Source organism: Dermacentor silvarum, chromosome 10 (genome assembly GCF_013339745.2).
Source record: "Dermacentor silvarum isolate Dsil-2018 chromosome 10, BIME_Dsil_1.4, whole genome shotgun sequence".
Lineage (NCBI taxonomy): Eukaryota > Metazoa > Arthropoda > Arachnida > Ixodida > Ixodidae > Dermacentor > Dermacentor silvarum.
In genome coordinates, this window is record NC_051163.1 from 63,844,675 (window position 1) to 63,862,804 (window position 18,130).

An 18,130-nucleotide genomic window follows, 5' to 3' on the forward strand; every position below is an offset into this window, starting at 1 on the left:
GCAAGCGACGAAGCTTTTTCTTTTCTTTTTTTTATGAAGTTTTGCCGCGAACGCGCAACCAATGGCGTCCGTTTCGAGACCGCACAAACGAATCGAGCGTCGAACGAAGAGTCGCGCACTCACTTCTGCGTTTTGGCGGAGAAGTTGTAAAAACGTTTCTTTTGAGACTCGGGAATACTCGATCACCGGCGGGGAGTGAAGGAGTCAAGAAGGGGAGGGGGGGGGGGGGGGGGGGGGGGGGGGGGGTCATGAATTGGAGCAGACTGCTCTACTCATAAGCTCCGCTTACGTACCTCCGCAACTTCCCCGTCCACTACACTGAAGCAGCGTCGCCCAAACCAACCCGCTGATGGAGCTGCCAGATCAGCCCGCGATAATTACGCACAGACCAAGCTCATATATACCACCACTATCGAGAACGCGGGAACTTCAACGAATTGCTCGCGACATCACGCTGGCTCTTTGGATTAAGACACCGGGTTATTGCAACCGTCGTTCGAAGCCTGAACAAGTCGGCTACACGGAAGTAAAAAATTTGGCACTTCGCGTGTCGATGCATTGCGTCAGTGCTAATGGCAATAAGGTCGACATTCAACGTGAGATGGGTTCTGCCGGAATTTTTTTTTTTTATTCCTGCGCTGGCTGTACATGATGCTGATAATAATAATAATAACAATGATGATGACAATGCACGTTTAAAACGTGGCAAGTACCCGCAGGATGGGCCAGGAATCGGGTAGTTGTGCGCACAGTTAATAACATGTTCCCCGCTTCACCTCACCATCTCAGGCAAAGCGCGCGAAAATATTTCTATCAAAACGCGTCGGGAAGGCGAAGCAGTACGTTCCGTATACGCTCAGCTATACACATTCGACGGCCTCGCAGACGTCAAATTATACTATCGGTATACAAGAACTCACGCGCTCGACGTCTCCGACAGCTGTGCCGTTTCGCGCTAACAAGACGCAACTATAACCCCCGCGTATTCGTGAATGCATCTTAACTTGAAGCCCTCGCTCGACTTGATTTAAACGACGCCTGTCGCGAACGCGCCGCAGGAAACGCAATGAGCGTCTTCGGCGCGTTCATGCCAGGCGTCATATAAATCAAGTCAAGCAAGGGCTTCGAGTTGGATGCATTTCAGAATACGGGGGTTGAGCTTTAGTTTACATTTCCCCCTTCCTGATGTCACCTGCACGTTGTAGCTCACCCTTACGGGTTAGTAAATCACGACTAAGATCAAAAGTGTTGGCCCACACCCACTCACGAACGTAACGTGCAGGGTTTAACGCCACAGCCGTTGATAACGGCTGCTGATAAGTGGTTCTTGAGGGAAAGGGAAAGGTTGGCGCTATCTTCTGCAGCCCTTGAGGGAGCACGGCTCAGCGCCAACGGCTGCTCCTGACGGCGACTCTCTCTCTCTCTCTCTCTCTCTCTCTCTCTCTCTCTTGGTTGCCCGGGTAAATAAAGAGAAGAGCTCGAGGAAAACAAAAAAGCAAGGCCTCCACTTCCGCCTCGGACAGAGTTAAGTATATCGGAGTAGCCAATCGACAGGCTAATCCCGCTTATCCCCGACGAAACAAAAACAAAAGGCAAACGTATAGCATGGGCAGAGCAGCGCGCTGGTACGCCTCTGCAACATCGGTAGGCGGAAAAGGGGGCGGGGGGGGGGGGGGGGGGGGGGGTGCCGACGCGCACGCGGAACTGTCACGTACTGCACCAGCGGCTAGGCGTGAAAAATGACCGAGCGGCGGCGGCGGCGACAACGCGCGCACACATAGAGGGAAGGAAGGGTGGGGTTACAGGTATACGCGGTTGCGCGCCAGCAAGCGCGCAAAGCAACGGTTGTATGCGCGACCGATGATGCCGCGCGCGCCGATGTGGGTCAGTGGCCCGCCCCCCGAGCATCGGGATCACTCGTCCAAAGGAGCGCGCGTGCCACAAGAGCCTATACGACGCGGACAGCGGTCAGCGCGCAAGGGTACGCTCTAAACGTTCCTATGCACACTAGTGTGTGGCTCCTGTCTCACCGAAGTAGACAACTATGGATCACTGGATGTGCGAACCCCATCCTCGGCCGATCCGCCGGAATGGATGTGCCCCCGAACATCCATTCCAGAATGGATGTGCACAATTTGGGGGGCATGGAGCCTTGAACTCGTTTAGATATGCGTGTTGTATACTCATCCCATCAACATTCTTCCCTCGACAAGCGTCACACCTGACGTTCGCGAGCTCGTGACGCAGACATGATCAGGCTGGGCTCGTGTCTATTATACTGCGGCTACACGTCGTTAACTCAAACAAGCTTCGCGTCGTTTAGATTCAAACATTCCTTTGGATGTGCGTGTTCACTTGTTTCGCTTTGCATCTTCCTGCGGCTAATTCGCGACGCAGCGCGCACGGCGATAACGCTCCGCGGAACCCCCAACTATAACCTCAAAGATTCGCGCGCGCCGGCGCGCGCACGTCTCGGAGGCGATACATCAGCGCGCCATCCACACGCCGGCCGGTATGTAAATGCAGAATTTGTCCGCGTCTGCGAAGGTTGAGAGAATTTTCCGTGATTTCTCTCCCTTTCTTCTGGTCCGAACTTACGCGAGACCGCAACCGGAAGGGATATGCAAATTGGATCAAACGGCGCGAATGCGGCACCACAAAGGGCGTGGCGACGTCGTGCGCTGGGGTCCTCTCCTCCTCGGGGCAGATGGTATTCACATATAACGGCGTCTAGAACGTGTTACGTAACGCGAAATGCCGTCTGTCAAGGTGAGGGGAGCCGGAAACGGCACATTCCAACGATCCGTTAGGGCTTGAAGATCTGGGCTCTTAGCAGCGTAACATATAGTATACAACAGAAGCCGCCTCCGATCGACCGTCTATAAGCACGTTTGCAAAATGTGATTGCCGGAGCGTTTCTCGTATCACCTGACGTTATCATCCTCTGATCAGAGAACAATTTATCTTTTGTTGAGAAGCCTGCGATACCATAAATAGTCGCCAACCATCCCGATTTCCAGCCAAGTGTAGCGAATAATTAGGCAGGCCTCTTTAGCGCCAGCTATCCGAAAATCCCAACAGCGCTACACAGACTAAATAAAGAATGAATAAAAAATGAATAAAAAAGAAACGTTCTGGAAAAGTTCCGGTAGAACCAACGTTGGGTTGATATTGACAGCGTCACTACAACGAGACTATCTTTGTAAGCGATAGCTTTATAAGCGTCCCTCAGCATATATTACGTGGTAACGCGCATACACTCATATACTGTATATGGCTACTGCATATTTACATAGGTGCACATTTATTGTTTTTCCCAATAATTTTCAATAAATATCTATGCCTTCTTTTCTTTCTTGGGTATGATTCTCTTTTGGTACCTCTTCAATCCGGTTCTGCTGATATATATTACACAATACATTAAGCCAAAAAAAATTTTTTTTAATATCGACAAGCACTACACACACGTAGAGCTACGAAGTTGTTCAATTGATTAGGTCTTACGTCACACTGCTTCACCCTGGGCTGACAGGGACACCCTAATTGGGTGATCCGGATTAAATTTCGACCACTTGGGGCTTCTTTAGCGCGCAACAAAAACAAAAGTGCAGGAATCGTAACCAGACGGACGGGAAACGAACCCGCGACCTCGTGCTTCAGCACCCGCGTCCCGATGAAAAACAAAGCGGGCGCTGAAGTTCGTGGCGCCGGCGGCGAAGCTCGAGTTCGGAAACCTTCCGGCACCGGACGATGTTTAATTATTCCTGCAAAGCGCTGCGGCACATGCTGCGCTTGCTACCGCGGTATACTCGCGTTAAGTCACGTCACGTGTTAGACAGCACGCCGACGTCGCACGTGTAACCAGATCTCGTCAGGCTAGACAGGATTCTTTTTTCTTTTTTTCCACGTGGCCCCACCACGCCGCACCAAGTCACGCCTGAAGCATTGGCTTCCGTACGTGAGCGGCAAAACTATGCTGCCGGCACAAGAACCTGACTTACGAAACTCCTCGCGCGCGATGTTCTAGTTATGTGTTACACAAGTCGGGGGGGAGGGGGGGGGGACATGTAAATCATGCGTTCACTTTCCAGTAAAAAAAAAGATAAGAAGAAACAAGAAACTGGCAGAGTTCATTCATTTCTCCGGCTCATGACTAATTCACCGCGAGAACAGCAGACTGCCACAGCTGACAACGGCACCATTTTCTCATCGTTTACATCCGCTACAGTATCCCTTGCTGTGGCCTCCAAAACACACGCACAGACGCCATCGCCAATCTCAGAGTCTGCTTGGCGCATACGAGCCTTTCTTTCTTGGGTTTTACGCGCCAAAACCAGTTTCGATTATGAGGCACGCCGTAGTGGAGGGCTCCGGATTAATTCTGACCACCCGGGGTTCTTCAACGTGCACTACAAATGCGGCCGCCGCGGCCGGGATTCGATCCCGCGACCTCGGCGCACAAGAGCCCCGCGCAAATTGCAGGTCGACAGAGCTGCGCGACATCGCAGTGTTTGGCGCGTCAGCCTCTTTAGCGCAAATAGATGGTGTCCAATTCCACGCCGCAGCGACGGTACCCTCTGAGTAACAGAAACAGATCTCAAAGGCTATGTGTTTGCGGAGTGCATGAGACGGAAGTTATTTCGGATCCGTAAATACGTCGTGGCCGCCATGTTTTGGACATCATCTACGGTTGCAAGGGAGCGAGTTCGATGTCGAGTGGAATTGGTGGGCAAAGTTTTGTTTTTTCGGTAACCAAGAACAGCCTTTATTTCAATAAAGTTATCGTTCTTTCTTCGCTGCGTCGTGGCGAGGGTTAAGTGATAAGGATAAGACAAGGATAGGATGAGGTGGGATGAGGACAACGAAGTAAAGGAAATGACGTACGCACGAATAGAGCTCAACTCCAATACCAAGCTGCTCTACTTCTTTATGTACGAGCAATCCCTCACGAAAATAGCGCATGTCATTCGATTGAATTTCAATAGAAAGTATATTACATGCAACAACGGTCACTAGAAGAGCGGCAAAGCTTTTTCAAGGAATACAGTCATAGCAATGCAGAGCCAATAGCGACAGTAACCGAGCCACTCTCACTTCTTAATTGAACTGGCAACGTAAGCCAGCGACGGCGGCATATACTAAAGCTACTATTATGCACTTGAACAGCCTCACTTGAAAAAAGAAGCAATGAAAACGGTTTTGCTAAATGAGCACGAATGAAGTCAGAGTATGGTACTTACTGGTTTCGGCTAGTTGGTAACAATGCACGTGCGCAAGCCTGTTTGTTGATTACACGCGCATATTTCGTGTTACGTCACACTTACTGGACACTTCCTACCAATTAAAACCAGCTGAAAGTTTGCGTTTGTGTCTGTCGTTTGTTAGTCCTCGTTTCAAGTGGTGCCCGAATAACAGCTATCACGACGTCAGAGAGGAAAGTTTGGTGACAACTATGAGGCGTGCGTGTCCTGTCTCGCGGTTCCAGGCGCTATTCCGGTCAATACAAGACAAGACACGTCGCATATAGCGGCGGCCTATATAGCGCTAGAGCTGTCTGAACCGTCAATAGGAATCCTTCAATCAAGTTTTATAATCGCGGCGTCGCGCAGCTGTCCTTACGTGTCATGTTCACCGAAATCCGGTCGCCGGGTCGACACACAAGTCAATTCTACGGCGGGGTTTCTTCAAAAGGCAACCCAAAGCCGAAAAGTCAGCCTCGAATATATATATATATATATATATATATATATATATATATATATATATATAAATATATATATAAAGGCATGCACTGTCGGTATTTTGTTTCCTGACATTCGTTTGTGGGCTGCCATTCCCCAAAATTCTCAAAATTCTGAGGAATAATGTCAAGAATTTAAGACCTGGCATGTGCAACTTTGGTGATAGAATGGTGTGGCAATGCAACCCGCACATACCGCACGTCATATAGCATACATATACCTAAATATATACGGAACCTCACGGCGACGCCGACGGCAAAGCATTCGCTTGGAGTGTCCATATAATTGCTATCGCTTTGGCCGGCGACTGCCGCTCCTCCAGCAGTAACCGTAATATAGCGGACTATACTTGGACACGTAGGTGCACTGCTTGCAAAAGTCACGCCCGATATTCCCTTGCGCCTCAACACAATCTCTATTGAAGGAAACATAAAGTCAACAGAGAAAACATTTTCCATAACGACTTTTTGTAAGAGCGGTAGACGCAGTTTATAGCTGAGATGCGTTGTCTGAACATCTTTTAGCGCCCAAGCGTGGCTCAGTGCCGACAATTCAATAACACAGCGACCGACGGCCCAGTCGCGTTCGCTAAACCTGACGCAGCCCGTATACGTATACGCAGTCATTGACAAACTGAACCGAGACAGAGCAGCACGCGGTGCGAATGCGAGTCAGGTGTATATACGACTGACGCCACCGCCGCGGCGAGTCTACACAACGGCGCGCGACGCGCCACTCGACATTTATCGAACGCCCGCTATCGTACACTACACGCACAACGCGATAAGCAATCGAGAGCCACTCGAGCGACAGCTTACGCGGGCAACGTTGCGCGACGATAACAGGTATAGCGCATTAAAAAAGGAGTTCATTGACTCGCCCCGCCGGAACGACGCTGACCCAACTATGAGCCGGCGTGACTGATAACGGGGATACTACTACGATGCGCGGCTCGACCAAGCATTTTTTTGGAGGGCGCGGCGGGTTGATCACCTCGTCGGCGCCGCGCCAAGTGCAGATCCCGGGCGACGCGAGAAGCCGAGTCGACAGGCTGACGCCGGCTGTATGGTTTATAGACTATACTTTTACGGAAGCGTTTCGGTGCCGCCATCTTGGGCTGTTGCGGCTGCTCTTTTCCGCCTTTAATGACGAACTGTACGTTACTACAGCCGATTCGCAAGCATGAAAATAGTTGTATAAATGCGTTCAGCGTTTCATGACCATGTCCCAGGCAGCACAACCAGGCTGGCCCCAGCACGGCAATATCACGGCAAACACCGGCACAAATATAGGCCCGAAACCGGCAGCGCTACCCGCGTCAAGAATGGCCCAGCGTTGGCATGCCACTAAGGGGCCTATTTCGGCCATCGTGTGGCAGCGCCAATACAGGCAGATAGCCGGCTCTGCCGTTCATTGCCATTCTAGTGTCCCACCTTGCCTACTGGCTAGCGCCGGTATTGGTCAATAGCCGGCTCTGCCGCTTTTAGTCAATTATTGTCCCGCATTACCCACTGGCATGGCCATATTGGCAGATTGTGATGTATGTGGCGAATGCCGTTATTTCCTAACGATTTTAAATTACGCAAATATGCACGGTAGCTCCGATGCAACATGCCATGATCTACTATAAAATCACCAAATAATATACACAATTTCTTTATTGGTCTTAAATAGGTTGATACAGATTGTCGCTCGTATTCCCAATCCTGTGGGCCACCTACGAAAGCTTTGTTTATGACGCTACGGGGGGTTGAGCCGGCTTCGGCGTAATGCCGACTTCTGCTATTAGCATAGTCGACGGCGCCTGGCAGCCACATTCTTATGAAGTCTTGCGCTTGATTGATGTCGATGTCTGCGTCTCTCAGGCACCATCTGCATACAATACATATACCTTTATTATCCCAACACTGTCAGCAGTGCATAATATAAGCAAAAGGTACAAACCTGAGAAATTAAATGCGTATCACCTGTTCCCACTCTGCATAGCCGCATGTTAAACAGTCTCTTGCTTTTCTTCCCATGCATGCTGCACGGCAGTTCAACTGCATGGCCCATGATGGCGTTCATTATATTGAAGGCAACCTCCCACAGACATAATTTCTCAATCCAAACAAGTTATTGAAGCTGAAAAAAAGAAGCAGAAATACGCAAAATTAGGTAGGAAATGCCGCTGCATCGAAATATGCGATTTTTGTTCTAACTAGCCAATTATGATGAATTATGCCTTCATCACGAGACTTCTCGTAAGTGCTTGTGGGTAGCTGTACTTAGCCTTTGGCAATGCGTAAGCTTTTAGAACAGAGGTAGCAAAGAAACGGTGCATTGTTTCATGATAAACACCTAAGCAAGCTACAATACAACAGACTTATAATTTTGCAGGAAGTTCTGAACACCAGTCAGCTCGCAGAATGTACTTCCTGAGTAAGGAATTACGACAATCCAACTTTGGTCTTGAGTGTACCAGCCCAAATGTGCCGTGCTGCGTGTTTTCAAACAGACAGTGCATTTCAGCTGACGCTGAAGCGGTGCAGCACCGTCTACGTACGTAGTAAAAAGTGGCCGTACGTTATCTCTGTAAAGAAAGAAAATACACGTATTAGGCAATGCACTTAGTTGAAACACTACTACTTGAGAATAAAATAAGACAATTGTACTTACCTTGCGATAATTGAGTTTATTTCGCAGTAAATGCAGTTTTCCAACGTTTGGCTAGTTGCTCATGTTTCACCCAATAGCAGTGTGGAACCAAGCTTGTAGTGGCGAAGGTCAAGCCGCTGGTACTGAACACGTTGCTGGACAAGTTGATGCATGCTTCGCAAGCAAAACATGGTGCACGAAATGTGGGCTACGACAGCTCACAGGCAGAAGCAGAATGTGTACGGGTCCCTCGTCCTCCGAGATTCCGAGAGTCACCACATTTTTTTTATTTTTTTTGGAAGCGGGCGAGGTCCGCGCAGGGAGCAACAAATTCAACAGGGCATTATTCACGCTTCTTTGTGCGCCCATCCGGTTCTGATTAGCAACGCAGGCTCGGCTGTGCGCATTATAGACCGTGCATACCTTCGACACTGCAAAGCGAGGGAACGCAGGGAAAACGTGGTGAGAGTGAAACGCATTCTTGGTGTTTTGACGTCACTTCGCCTGATAGTAGTGAAGAACGGCACGCGCACGTTTTTTATTCCTTTATTTATTTATTTTTTTCGTTTTCCAAAAGCTGCTGTGGCTGAAGGAGCAGTAGCACTTGTGCTGATTTTATTATATATTATAGCTGAAATGTAAAACATGACAAATGGATCTGTAGAACAACTCAAAGTGATCAATGAATGTTTTCATCGTTATTTCTTTTTTGTGCTCATTATCCCAGGAGAACGGTAGAGCAAGACAACGTGTGCGCAAAGGGGTAGTCCGGCGCACAGCATCACTTGCTAACATGCCCCCATGGATTTCTTGCTTCTAGTTAAATAATACAACCTCCCCCTTCGGAAAAAAATGAATAGACACATAGGAGCGGCAGCCGTGTCTAAGAAACCTCGCGACAATACCTTACGCGGCGCAAAACATATAAGTGAAGCCCAAAAAGCGAGTACAAGGATCTCGTTCAAGTTCGCCATACTAATTTACTTAATTATGTTAGTATAGTGTCAAAGCCCGAAGGCTTTACATAAAAAAGCGGGCAGTTTTTTTTTTCTTTTCATAAACAAGAAAGCTTCAAACGTGGCCGCTGCGAGAAGAAACGTAGGTGGGAGGTAGAAAAATATGTCCTTTAAGCAGCGGGAGTAATAAAATAAATCGTAATGAACAAACACAAGCGAGATCGCATACGGCGACAAGGTAAACAAGCGATGATTTTGTAGAAGACGCACTGGCTACACGTGAGTAATTGTATGTAACAAAACAAGGACGGCAAGGTTTTGGACACTTTCGAGAGCTTGCGAGACAGAACTGGTGTACTCGAAGATTGACCCCACCATAGATTTATAAAATAAAAGCTTCCCATGCGAAGAAAAGTTTTGGAGCAAGAAACCAAACATGCGGTTGGCATTGGTAAATTGAAAACTCAACATGCATATTCCAAAAATGTTGTGTGTGATGTGTATACCGAGATATTTATCTACAAGAGGAAGAAGTTAGCCAGAGGTGTGATCGTTGAGGGTGTAAGTGGGAGCCTGAATTTAATAAGGAATAAGGAAGCTTATGTATGCCTCCTTGCAAAGTCAAAACAACGATAGGTTTATTGATTAGCTGATATAAGATGCAAACGTCAGCAAAAAAATTATTCAAATCTGTGTTGCTCTCACAAAAGAATTCACCTACTTGAAAAACGTATATATATTTTAGTAGTTTTTTTTCTTTATGCTTGTTCCACTTTTTAATCAGAAATTCATTTTATTCAGTAGCTTACATTTTTATCCTGTAGCGTTCATTTTCTTTTTTTTTCATTCTATTTTCCTGTATTCTCCTTAATCTTAGACTCGTTCTTCATTCTCAGTCCTAGGTCGGTAACTTCAACTCTTTCAGCCATCCGTCACGGTTCGGAATGGCGCGGTGGGCCACGAACATTCCTGTTCTTTTTTTTTATTTTTCTTTATTTTCTGTTCCCTTCCAACGGAGAGCGCCTTGCATAGACGTCTTGGTCGTCTGACCAAACCTTTCTTTTCACTCCCCCCCTCCCACACCCGTATATCTATTGTGGCGATTGTCTCTGTTCTCCGCCTTCCACTTTCTCTTCAGTATAGATATATTTGGCGTTATGCAAAATAAGCATTTCATTGTAAGTTAGCGTTGGACTTGTCTCACATTCTTGTCTCTTCTATTGGCTGTTTTTTGTTTTAGTAATATGCACCAATAGCCCAGCAGAAACCTTTTCTTCAACATGGCGCCATTTCTTTTTTTCCTCGGTTCTTTCTGCGGGGAGGAATGTACGCCTACTGTGCCAGTTGGTCTGAAAAAATCATCTGGCATCAAAAAAAAAAAAAAAACGCACGACAGAGTTTTCCGGGAAAGGCACCTAATATTATAATGAAGCTGGCCACAGGAGACACTACTGCACAGTTCGATGCAGAAAAATAATGTAGGGAGCAGTCATCCAAAATGCCTTACTGGCAATAAAATTTACAGCCGCTACAGAAGTTGAGCTCGCGACGGCATTACTGGCAAGTGGTACAGATGATTGCACCATAAAGTTATGCAGTATTTTGAAATTCACTACCCGCAACACTACTTAAACGACGCACATGTAAGCGCACATGCTTTTTAATTATATACCCCCTTTAATTTGTTATTACGCCTATCGAGGATGCACACGGCAAGCGCGCATTGACGCATTATAATGGAGTGCCCTTGTGCCACTTGTTAACAATGTCCGATCGAATGATTCAACACAATAAATACAATTACGCGAAAGTTAACAGCCGTTGTAATAAAACGAAAAAAATATGCAGAAATTATTAAGAAACAAAAAAATACCAGAGTGATCTTGTTGTAGTTGGCGTGAGCGGTGAAAAATTCAAATAAATATTGCGGGCTGTATAACATATATAATCGGGATTGGCCAGCGAATGCTGCGTGAAAAGTAATATTGAAATGCCGTTCTGTTTGACAGGCCGATATTTACGGGTCTATCAGAACCGCTAAACAATGTGGTTATGCCTATAGCTTTGAACGGACGTTGTTAGCCAATGTTTAGAGATGTACAGCCAATGACGGCACTCTTACGGCAAAGCAGGCCCGGTATAGCCAGTTGCGACACCCGGCCTAGCCATTAACGGGCATTCACCGGCAAAGCAGGGCCAGCGCTGGATGTCTGTTACAGTGGCTTTGCCAGCACTGTCATTACGGAGGCAAAGGCGGGCCTTCGCGGCCCAGCCAGTGCCGGCTGAAAACCATCATCGGCCCTAGTTGGCCCCACGTTATGTGCTGCCTGGGGTTGCGTGACTTCACTTCTCATAAAACTTAGAAATTGTTTGTGAAACAGCCCAAGATGGCGGCGCCCATGAATCGAATATAAAATCATATATAGGATGGTATGCTTATAGAAACAACCCTTCCTTCTGATACAAATGGTACGGCGTGTGGTCGCTCTTTATGCAGCTCAGAGAGCACCTCGACACAACGGCCAGTTATGGTTCAGGCATTGATTGTTTGATTTGTCTTGCATTTGTTAGCCATTTCTGTATTCATTGTCCTCTCATACGTCGTTAATTCTTACTTAGTATATTCAATTTCTTTTAATCTTTTTTTTTTCCTGGACACTTAGCATGCGGACATCGTACCAAATGCCTTGTGTCCACTACACTGTTCATCGGATTCAAGCGTGTCGACGCGGAGTAGACAGTCATTGTGTGCGTATGTTTTTAATGCGGATGTTTTAATGCGTTAGCAATAACCATTGAAGCACTTTAACCTGCTGGACTTGGGAATAGGCGCGAGAATAAACGGCGAATATGTCGGCAACCTGTGATTTGCAAATGTCAACCGTCCTGTTCAGCGACGCTGGAGATGACTCATACGCAAATCACTAGGACCTTTGCCGACAAAGTGTAAGAGTAGGGTTGAATATTATAACATTGAACATTACCTTACTCTTCTGCATATTATAATACGCAGATGACTAAGGTATAATGTTCAAGAGCCTGTCAAGCTTAAAAACGAGAATTCGTAAAAAAAATATGGGGTTTTGCGAGCCAGAACCACGATCTGATTATGAGGCACGCCGTAGTGGGGGACTCCGGAAAATTTCGACCACCTGGGGTACTTTAACGTGCACCTAAATTAAGTACACGGGTGTTTTCGCATTTCGCCCCCATCGAAATGCGGTCCGCCGTGGCCGGGATTCGATCCCGCGACCTCGTGCTTAGCAGCCCAACACCACAGCCAAGAGAATTCGTCATTGGCAGTCAATGCCTAGAATATGTGCAAAAGTACGTCAATTACTCTCAGGGCATCATGATCACAAGAATAAAATTTACAGACGAATAAAAATGGTCTGGAGCGCATACGGCGGCCGTCACCAAATAGTGACCGGCAGCTTACCGCTATCCCTTGAGAAGTGTGCAATCATTATTCTGCTGGTACTGCCATTAGGTACAGGAACTTGGAGGTTAACAAAGAAGCTCGAGAACAAGTTAAAGACCGCGCAAATAGCGATGGAGCGAAAAAAATGTTAGGAGTAACGTTTAAGAGACAGGAAGAGAGCGGTGTGGATCAGAGAGCAAACGGGGATAGCCGATATTCTAGTTGACATTAAGAGAAAAAATGGAGCTGGGCAAGCCATGGCAGATAACCGGTGGACGATTAGAGTTACACAATGGGTGCCAAGGCAAGGGAAGCACAGTCGAGGACGGCAGTGTGGCGATGATTAGATTAGAAAAATTTTAAGCATAGAATGACGTACGCTGACGCCATTCTATAAGATCGCTGGAACAGGCCTGCGTCCTTCGACGGCCAATAGGCTGACGAGAACACCACAAACACGAAGACGATCCTTGTGACGAAGTCACAAACACAATAGGACGTATGCTTGCGCTGTCATTCATGTGGTATAGCTTAACGGTGGCAGCGCCAGATTTTCCCCTAGTGAGCTTAGTAGGAAACTTTTCCGCTATTGGCAAGTACCGCCATTGTTTGCAACCGCCGACAGAGATCCACGGAGGCGAGCCTTCAAAAAACTTGCCAGCTATGCAGCGACCGGCCATATATGAGGTCACGCGATATAATTTTGAGTGCCCACGGTCGACTGCGGCCGCCTCGAGGTTACGATCGCGGACCGCAAATCTTTCCGTACAGATAGGGAGGCGGCGGCGACTCCGAGGAGGTGTAGGGCACTGGGGGAGAGGGTTGAGCCCCCTCTCTCGGTATCCCGCCCCCTCACGTACGACGGTGACGTAGCGCTCGCGTCGCACGAGGGGTTCAAGGACGCCCACGCGCGCACGATAGCGTCCCTCATTGCACTGCAGCAAAGAAGGGGGGAGGGGGAGGCGGACGGACAGACAGACAGAGCGGGCATCCCCCGACACACACCGTTGCCCGTCATTATAGGTTAACGTCCATGACCGGGACAGCGCCCCACCATTTGCGATGTTTCGCGGTACGTATACGGCACAGCGCCGTTTAGAGAGTTTTAGATTAGGGGCACGCAAGCGTAGGGGGCCCCCTATTCTAAAGCTTCCTAATGTCAGCGTCGATTGTCGACTTATACGGGTGTCACAGGGGCGAATCTTTGGATCGCGGTCGAGCCCGATCCGGATCGAATTTCTCAGTCGCGACTGGCTCCTTTGCGCAAACTGCGGGAGGGAGCCAATAGCGGTCGAGAATTTTCGATCCGGATCGCGCTCGATCGCGATCGGAAGTGCGCCCGTGCGACACCGTTATAAGAATTGGCGCTTACCGCAGAAGAAAAAAAAAGAAAAAGGAACGAGTGGCAGTAATGGCACTTTGTTAATGATAATGAATTGTTTGTTCTTAACACTACACCCAATTCATTTGAAAAACTCCGAGCCTTTGACATCCTTCAAATTTATCAACTTGCATTATTTCGGCCCAATCCCGCTCGAAGCAAGTAGTATGACGGAACATGTGATAAAAGTTTAACGGTAATTTACGCATCCCACGTCTAAAAACTATCTTACACATTTTGCTTTAGTCCAGACATGACTGAACATTTGATAAAATTTTTACTTTAATTTACGCCTGCAATGTCTAGAAATAGAAAACTACTTTACACGTTTTGCATTAGTCTGAATGTAACTAAATACTGGGGTTTTACGTGCCAAAACCACGATCTGTTACCGAGGCGCGCCGGATTATATTTAACCACCCGGGGTTATTCTTTACGTTAAGCTAGTCCCCACCATCAGGTCATCGACATCGCTAGAGGCAAGCGTTTACGAAGGAACTTCCCTGCCCCTGCTAGTGCCTCGGGTTTGCTGCGATTCCCGTCATTATAGGTTAACCTCAAAGCGCGCGGCGGGCGATAAGATTGATAAGTGTATTGCGTTAATCCTAATGCGATAGAAGGCGAGTTACTCGACCACACACACACAGAGAGAGAATATATCCGCACACAAGCGCACGTAGATCCTCATTAGATAACGCTTGCGCCTGATCCGGCTGACACGACTGGAGCCGATTAAAACAGTAATTTATGGAGGTTCACTTCGTCAAGCTGCACGTGCACTTAGCGAGGCACCCGACTGGATGGCAACTCCAGATTAATTTTGACCGCTCGGGGCTTTTCTTTAACCCCCGAACCCCCCCCCCCCCCCCTTTTTTTTTTTGTCTATTTAAGTTTTTTTCAGCGCTGCGGCTCAAATCTCGGTACACCGGTTTTGCCTCACTCCGGTATACCGTCGTCAAGCGGCTGGGTGTCGAACCCGGGGCCTTGTGCATACTGAGCGCATAAATATAACATGCATAAAATGATTGGCAACGTTTGCAACGGCAAAAGTTCGACCCATATCTTTTGTATTGCCCAAACGACAAAACTTCGAAAATTTAATTTAAAAGCGCCGATTTACTCGTAGCTGGATCCAGAAGCCCGCTGCCACATTAGAAAATTGAAGAAACCATGCGCAAGTTCATGAAGCTGACGTTCCACATGACAGGACGAGTTCGTTTTTTTTTTTTTTTTTTTTTCAACTCAAATCTGGCTCGCACATCCTACACAGTGGAATCATTTTCCGCTTCACTAGCCACTATGGAAAATCGCGACTCGCTATTCAAGGTATCTAATATTGAGCGACAAGGCAACTGTTCTTTTTTTTTTTTTTTGTAACTTGTACTGATGCTTTTACATCAAGTATTACGTAATTAGTAAGCTTGTCTGCGGATTTTTCATCTTCTTGTTATTCTCTGCAATAATTCTCACTGACATGTAGCGACGTTTCGTTTCATTTTTTAAACACATTTTTTTATAACTATCCTGTGTAACCATTCGCTAATAAAAATGGAGTCCCCAGTTTCCTTTCTTTCTCGTTCTCTGCCCTCTAATATATTGTGACCGTGATGGTATTCTAAATAAATAAACATTCGCGCGAGAACCTGAGAATATCAAGAATCTGACAAAAAAAAAAGTAAATTGTACGCCTTCCGGCGCTTTCTGCGACGCGCTATTTCAACACCTAGCAAAAAATTCCCCATCAAACTTACACACGAGTTCATGAAGTCAGGTATACGACCCATTCTGAAAGGCAGGTCAGAATCTAAAACAGGGTTTCTCAAAAACAGCAGGCGGAAACGTAGACGACAATAAAGTCGACAAGAAACCAGCTGCATCAGTGAAAGCTGCAGGTCCCCTTATCAACTTGCCCGAACGCTTGACGAGATTTAAAAGCCAAACAAATGAACAACCTGTCCTCGGCGGAAACGGTCCCTATAAAGCGCTCAGAAAGATCGAGGCAGCACCAGTTGTGCCGTGCGATCGAAGCCGTGTGTCTGAGCGTGCGGCACATGTGCATCACGGCGCCGGTCTGCCGGTAGCAGACGCGCCTTTGCTCGAAAGCGACAGGAAGAGATTTTGAAACGGTCAAAGTCGAGCAATACCAAATTAAAACAACGCAAGGAATCGGGGGGCGGTACTAAACAAGCTACGCAGACGAACAGACGACAGACAGACGGCAGGTCAGGTCGCAAAGTAGACGACACGGGGGAGGCCAATAGGAGAGCCGTTCTAATACCACATAATTCCATCGCGTGTTCACGTAACGGCCAATCACGCAAATCGCCACGCCACGAGTACCTAAAACAGCAACGAAAGTTCCGAGCAGCTAGAGTGATAGCATATACGGGTGCGCCAGCCACGAAGGAATGAATGAGACGTTAGATCAACGGACTCCGGCGACCGCATCAGCCGTCTAAGTGAACTCCCGCCACCTTCACTACTATCAGTTGTTGGAGATGGACAGAAACCGTGCTCTTAGTGATCGCAATAGAATGGGAAGGGCGTCAACTTTGCGACCGAAAATGGGTAATCTCGCATCGACGAACTTCGAGCACGCGAGTCGCAGCCAGGCCGTCCCAGACAGGAACAGAGCACGGGACGGCGCGCGGCGGCACGCACTCACACACAGAGGAGACACACAAACGTTCTTCTTCGGCCCGAAAACCGCGACGCCACCCACCGCTACTGGCAAGCCGACGTGACGGCTCGTCAATCACCGCTCGATGCAGCAGCCAGGCGAGCGGCGCGGTACTACCTCGAGCGCGTACAAAAGCCATCCCGCTTCTCGACGAACGACCTTTCCTCGCAAAAAAAGCGGCGCTCGTCGTCGACGCAAGAAAACTTTCTCCCACTGGAACAACAGCGGGCCACGTCGAGGCCGTGCCGCCGCTGAAGCGGCAGCAGCGAGCACGTTCATTCGCTCGTCCTCTCCTCCCTGACGGCCCCGAAAATAGTCGAAGTGCAACAGGCGAGGCACGAACGTGGCCCGCTCGAGACGGACTGTGCGAGGCATCGCCCCGAAGAAGCACAGAGAGTAACAAAAAAGAAAAGCGGTTTGCTCTCACGTACCTGACAGCAGACGCTGCTCGGCGACCGCCGCCGGACCGGGCCAACAGCAGCACGCCACGAAGCAGACGAAAAGCAGTGCGGTCAGCGACATGCCGACCGGCTGCGACAACATCGCGTCGCCGCCACCACCACTGCCGCCGCTGCTGGGAAATCCACGGCACCACGACGTTTTCTCAGGCGACGAGTACTACAACACGGCACTTATCCGGCAGCGCGTACACGCCGGCCACGGACCGCATGGTCGTCGTCGTCGTTTCACCCCCTTTTGGGCTGAGCGGCGACCCGGCGCGTACAAAACACAGCTGACTCGTTGCAGACGACGTCGCAGACGACGAGTGTGAAGCGAGGCAGGTCCCCGATACCCGACGATGATGATAGTTGGCGGCAGGCCGGGCGCAACGCCTCTGCTTGCTGAAGAGCTCAGACACGTGAAAAAACGGGTAGAGAGCAACGCTTGGCGGCGACCGGAGCACTGCTGGAAAAAGGTATGCACTACCGCTGGCTGCCTGCAAGCCTGTGCTAGTGCGGTCAGACGCTGCCGTTCGTCGCTGCCGCAGCCGCCGCCGGGCATCGAAGTTGCTACACCGCCGCTCCTCGAGGTACCTCACCCCGTAGTGAACCTCGCTGCCAACTCGCTCGCTCCCCGCTCTCTCTGTCGCCCACACTTTTTTTTTTTTTTTCTGCCTCTTTCTATCTATCTCTTCTTTTGCTTGTTTTTGTGGATGCGCTCTTCAGCATCGAGCGGCGAAAAAAAACTGGCAGGACTGGAAGCGCCCTCTCTGCGCCGTTTTCGCAAGTTAACGCGCTTTGAGCCCGCCCTCTGTCGGAAGGTTCGCAGAACACGTTCCACTCTCGGAGTTCTTTGATGGTATTACCATCAAAG

The 18,130-nt window shown here is 48.6% G+C and overlaps 1 protein-coding gene across 1 annotated transcript in view; it reads right to left on the reverse strand.

The window, feature by feature from the left end:
- Positions 1-17,861, reverse strand: part of LOC119431596 (A disintegrin and metalloproteinase with thrombospondin motifs 9-like) — a 372,677-nt gene extending 354,816 nt beyond the window's left edge. Inside the window, exon 1 of the mRNA XM_049657933.1 lies at positions 17,248-17,861. Within this exon, the coding sequence (XP_049513890.1) occupies positions 17,248-17,359 (112 nt within the window). The 5' untranslated portion in view covers positions 17,360-17,861. The remainder of the gene's footprint in view (positions 1-17,247) is intronic.
- Between the last annotated feature and the right edge of the window lie 269 nt (positions 17,862-18,130).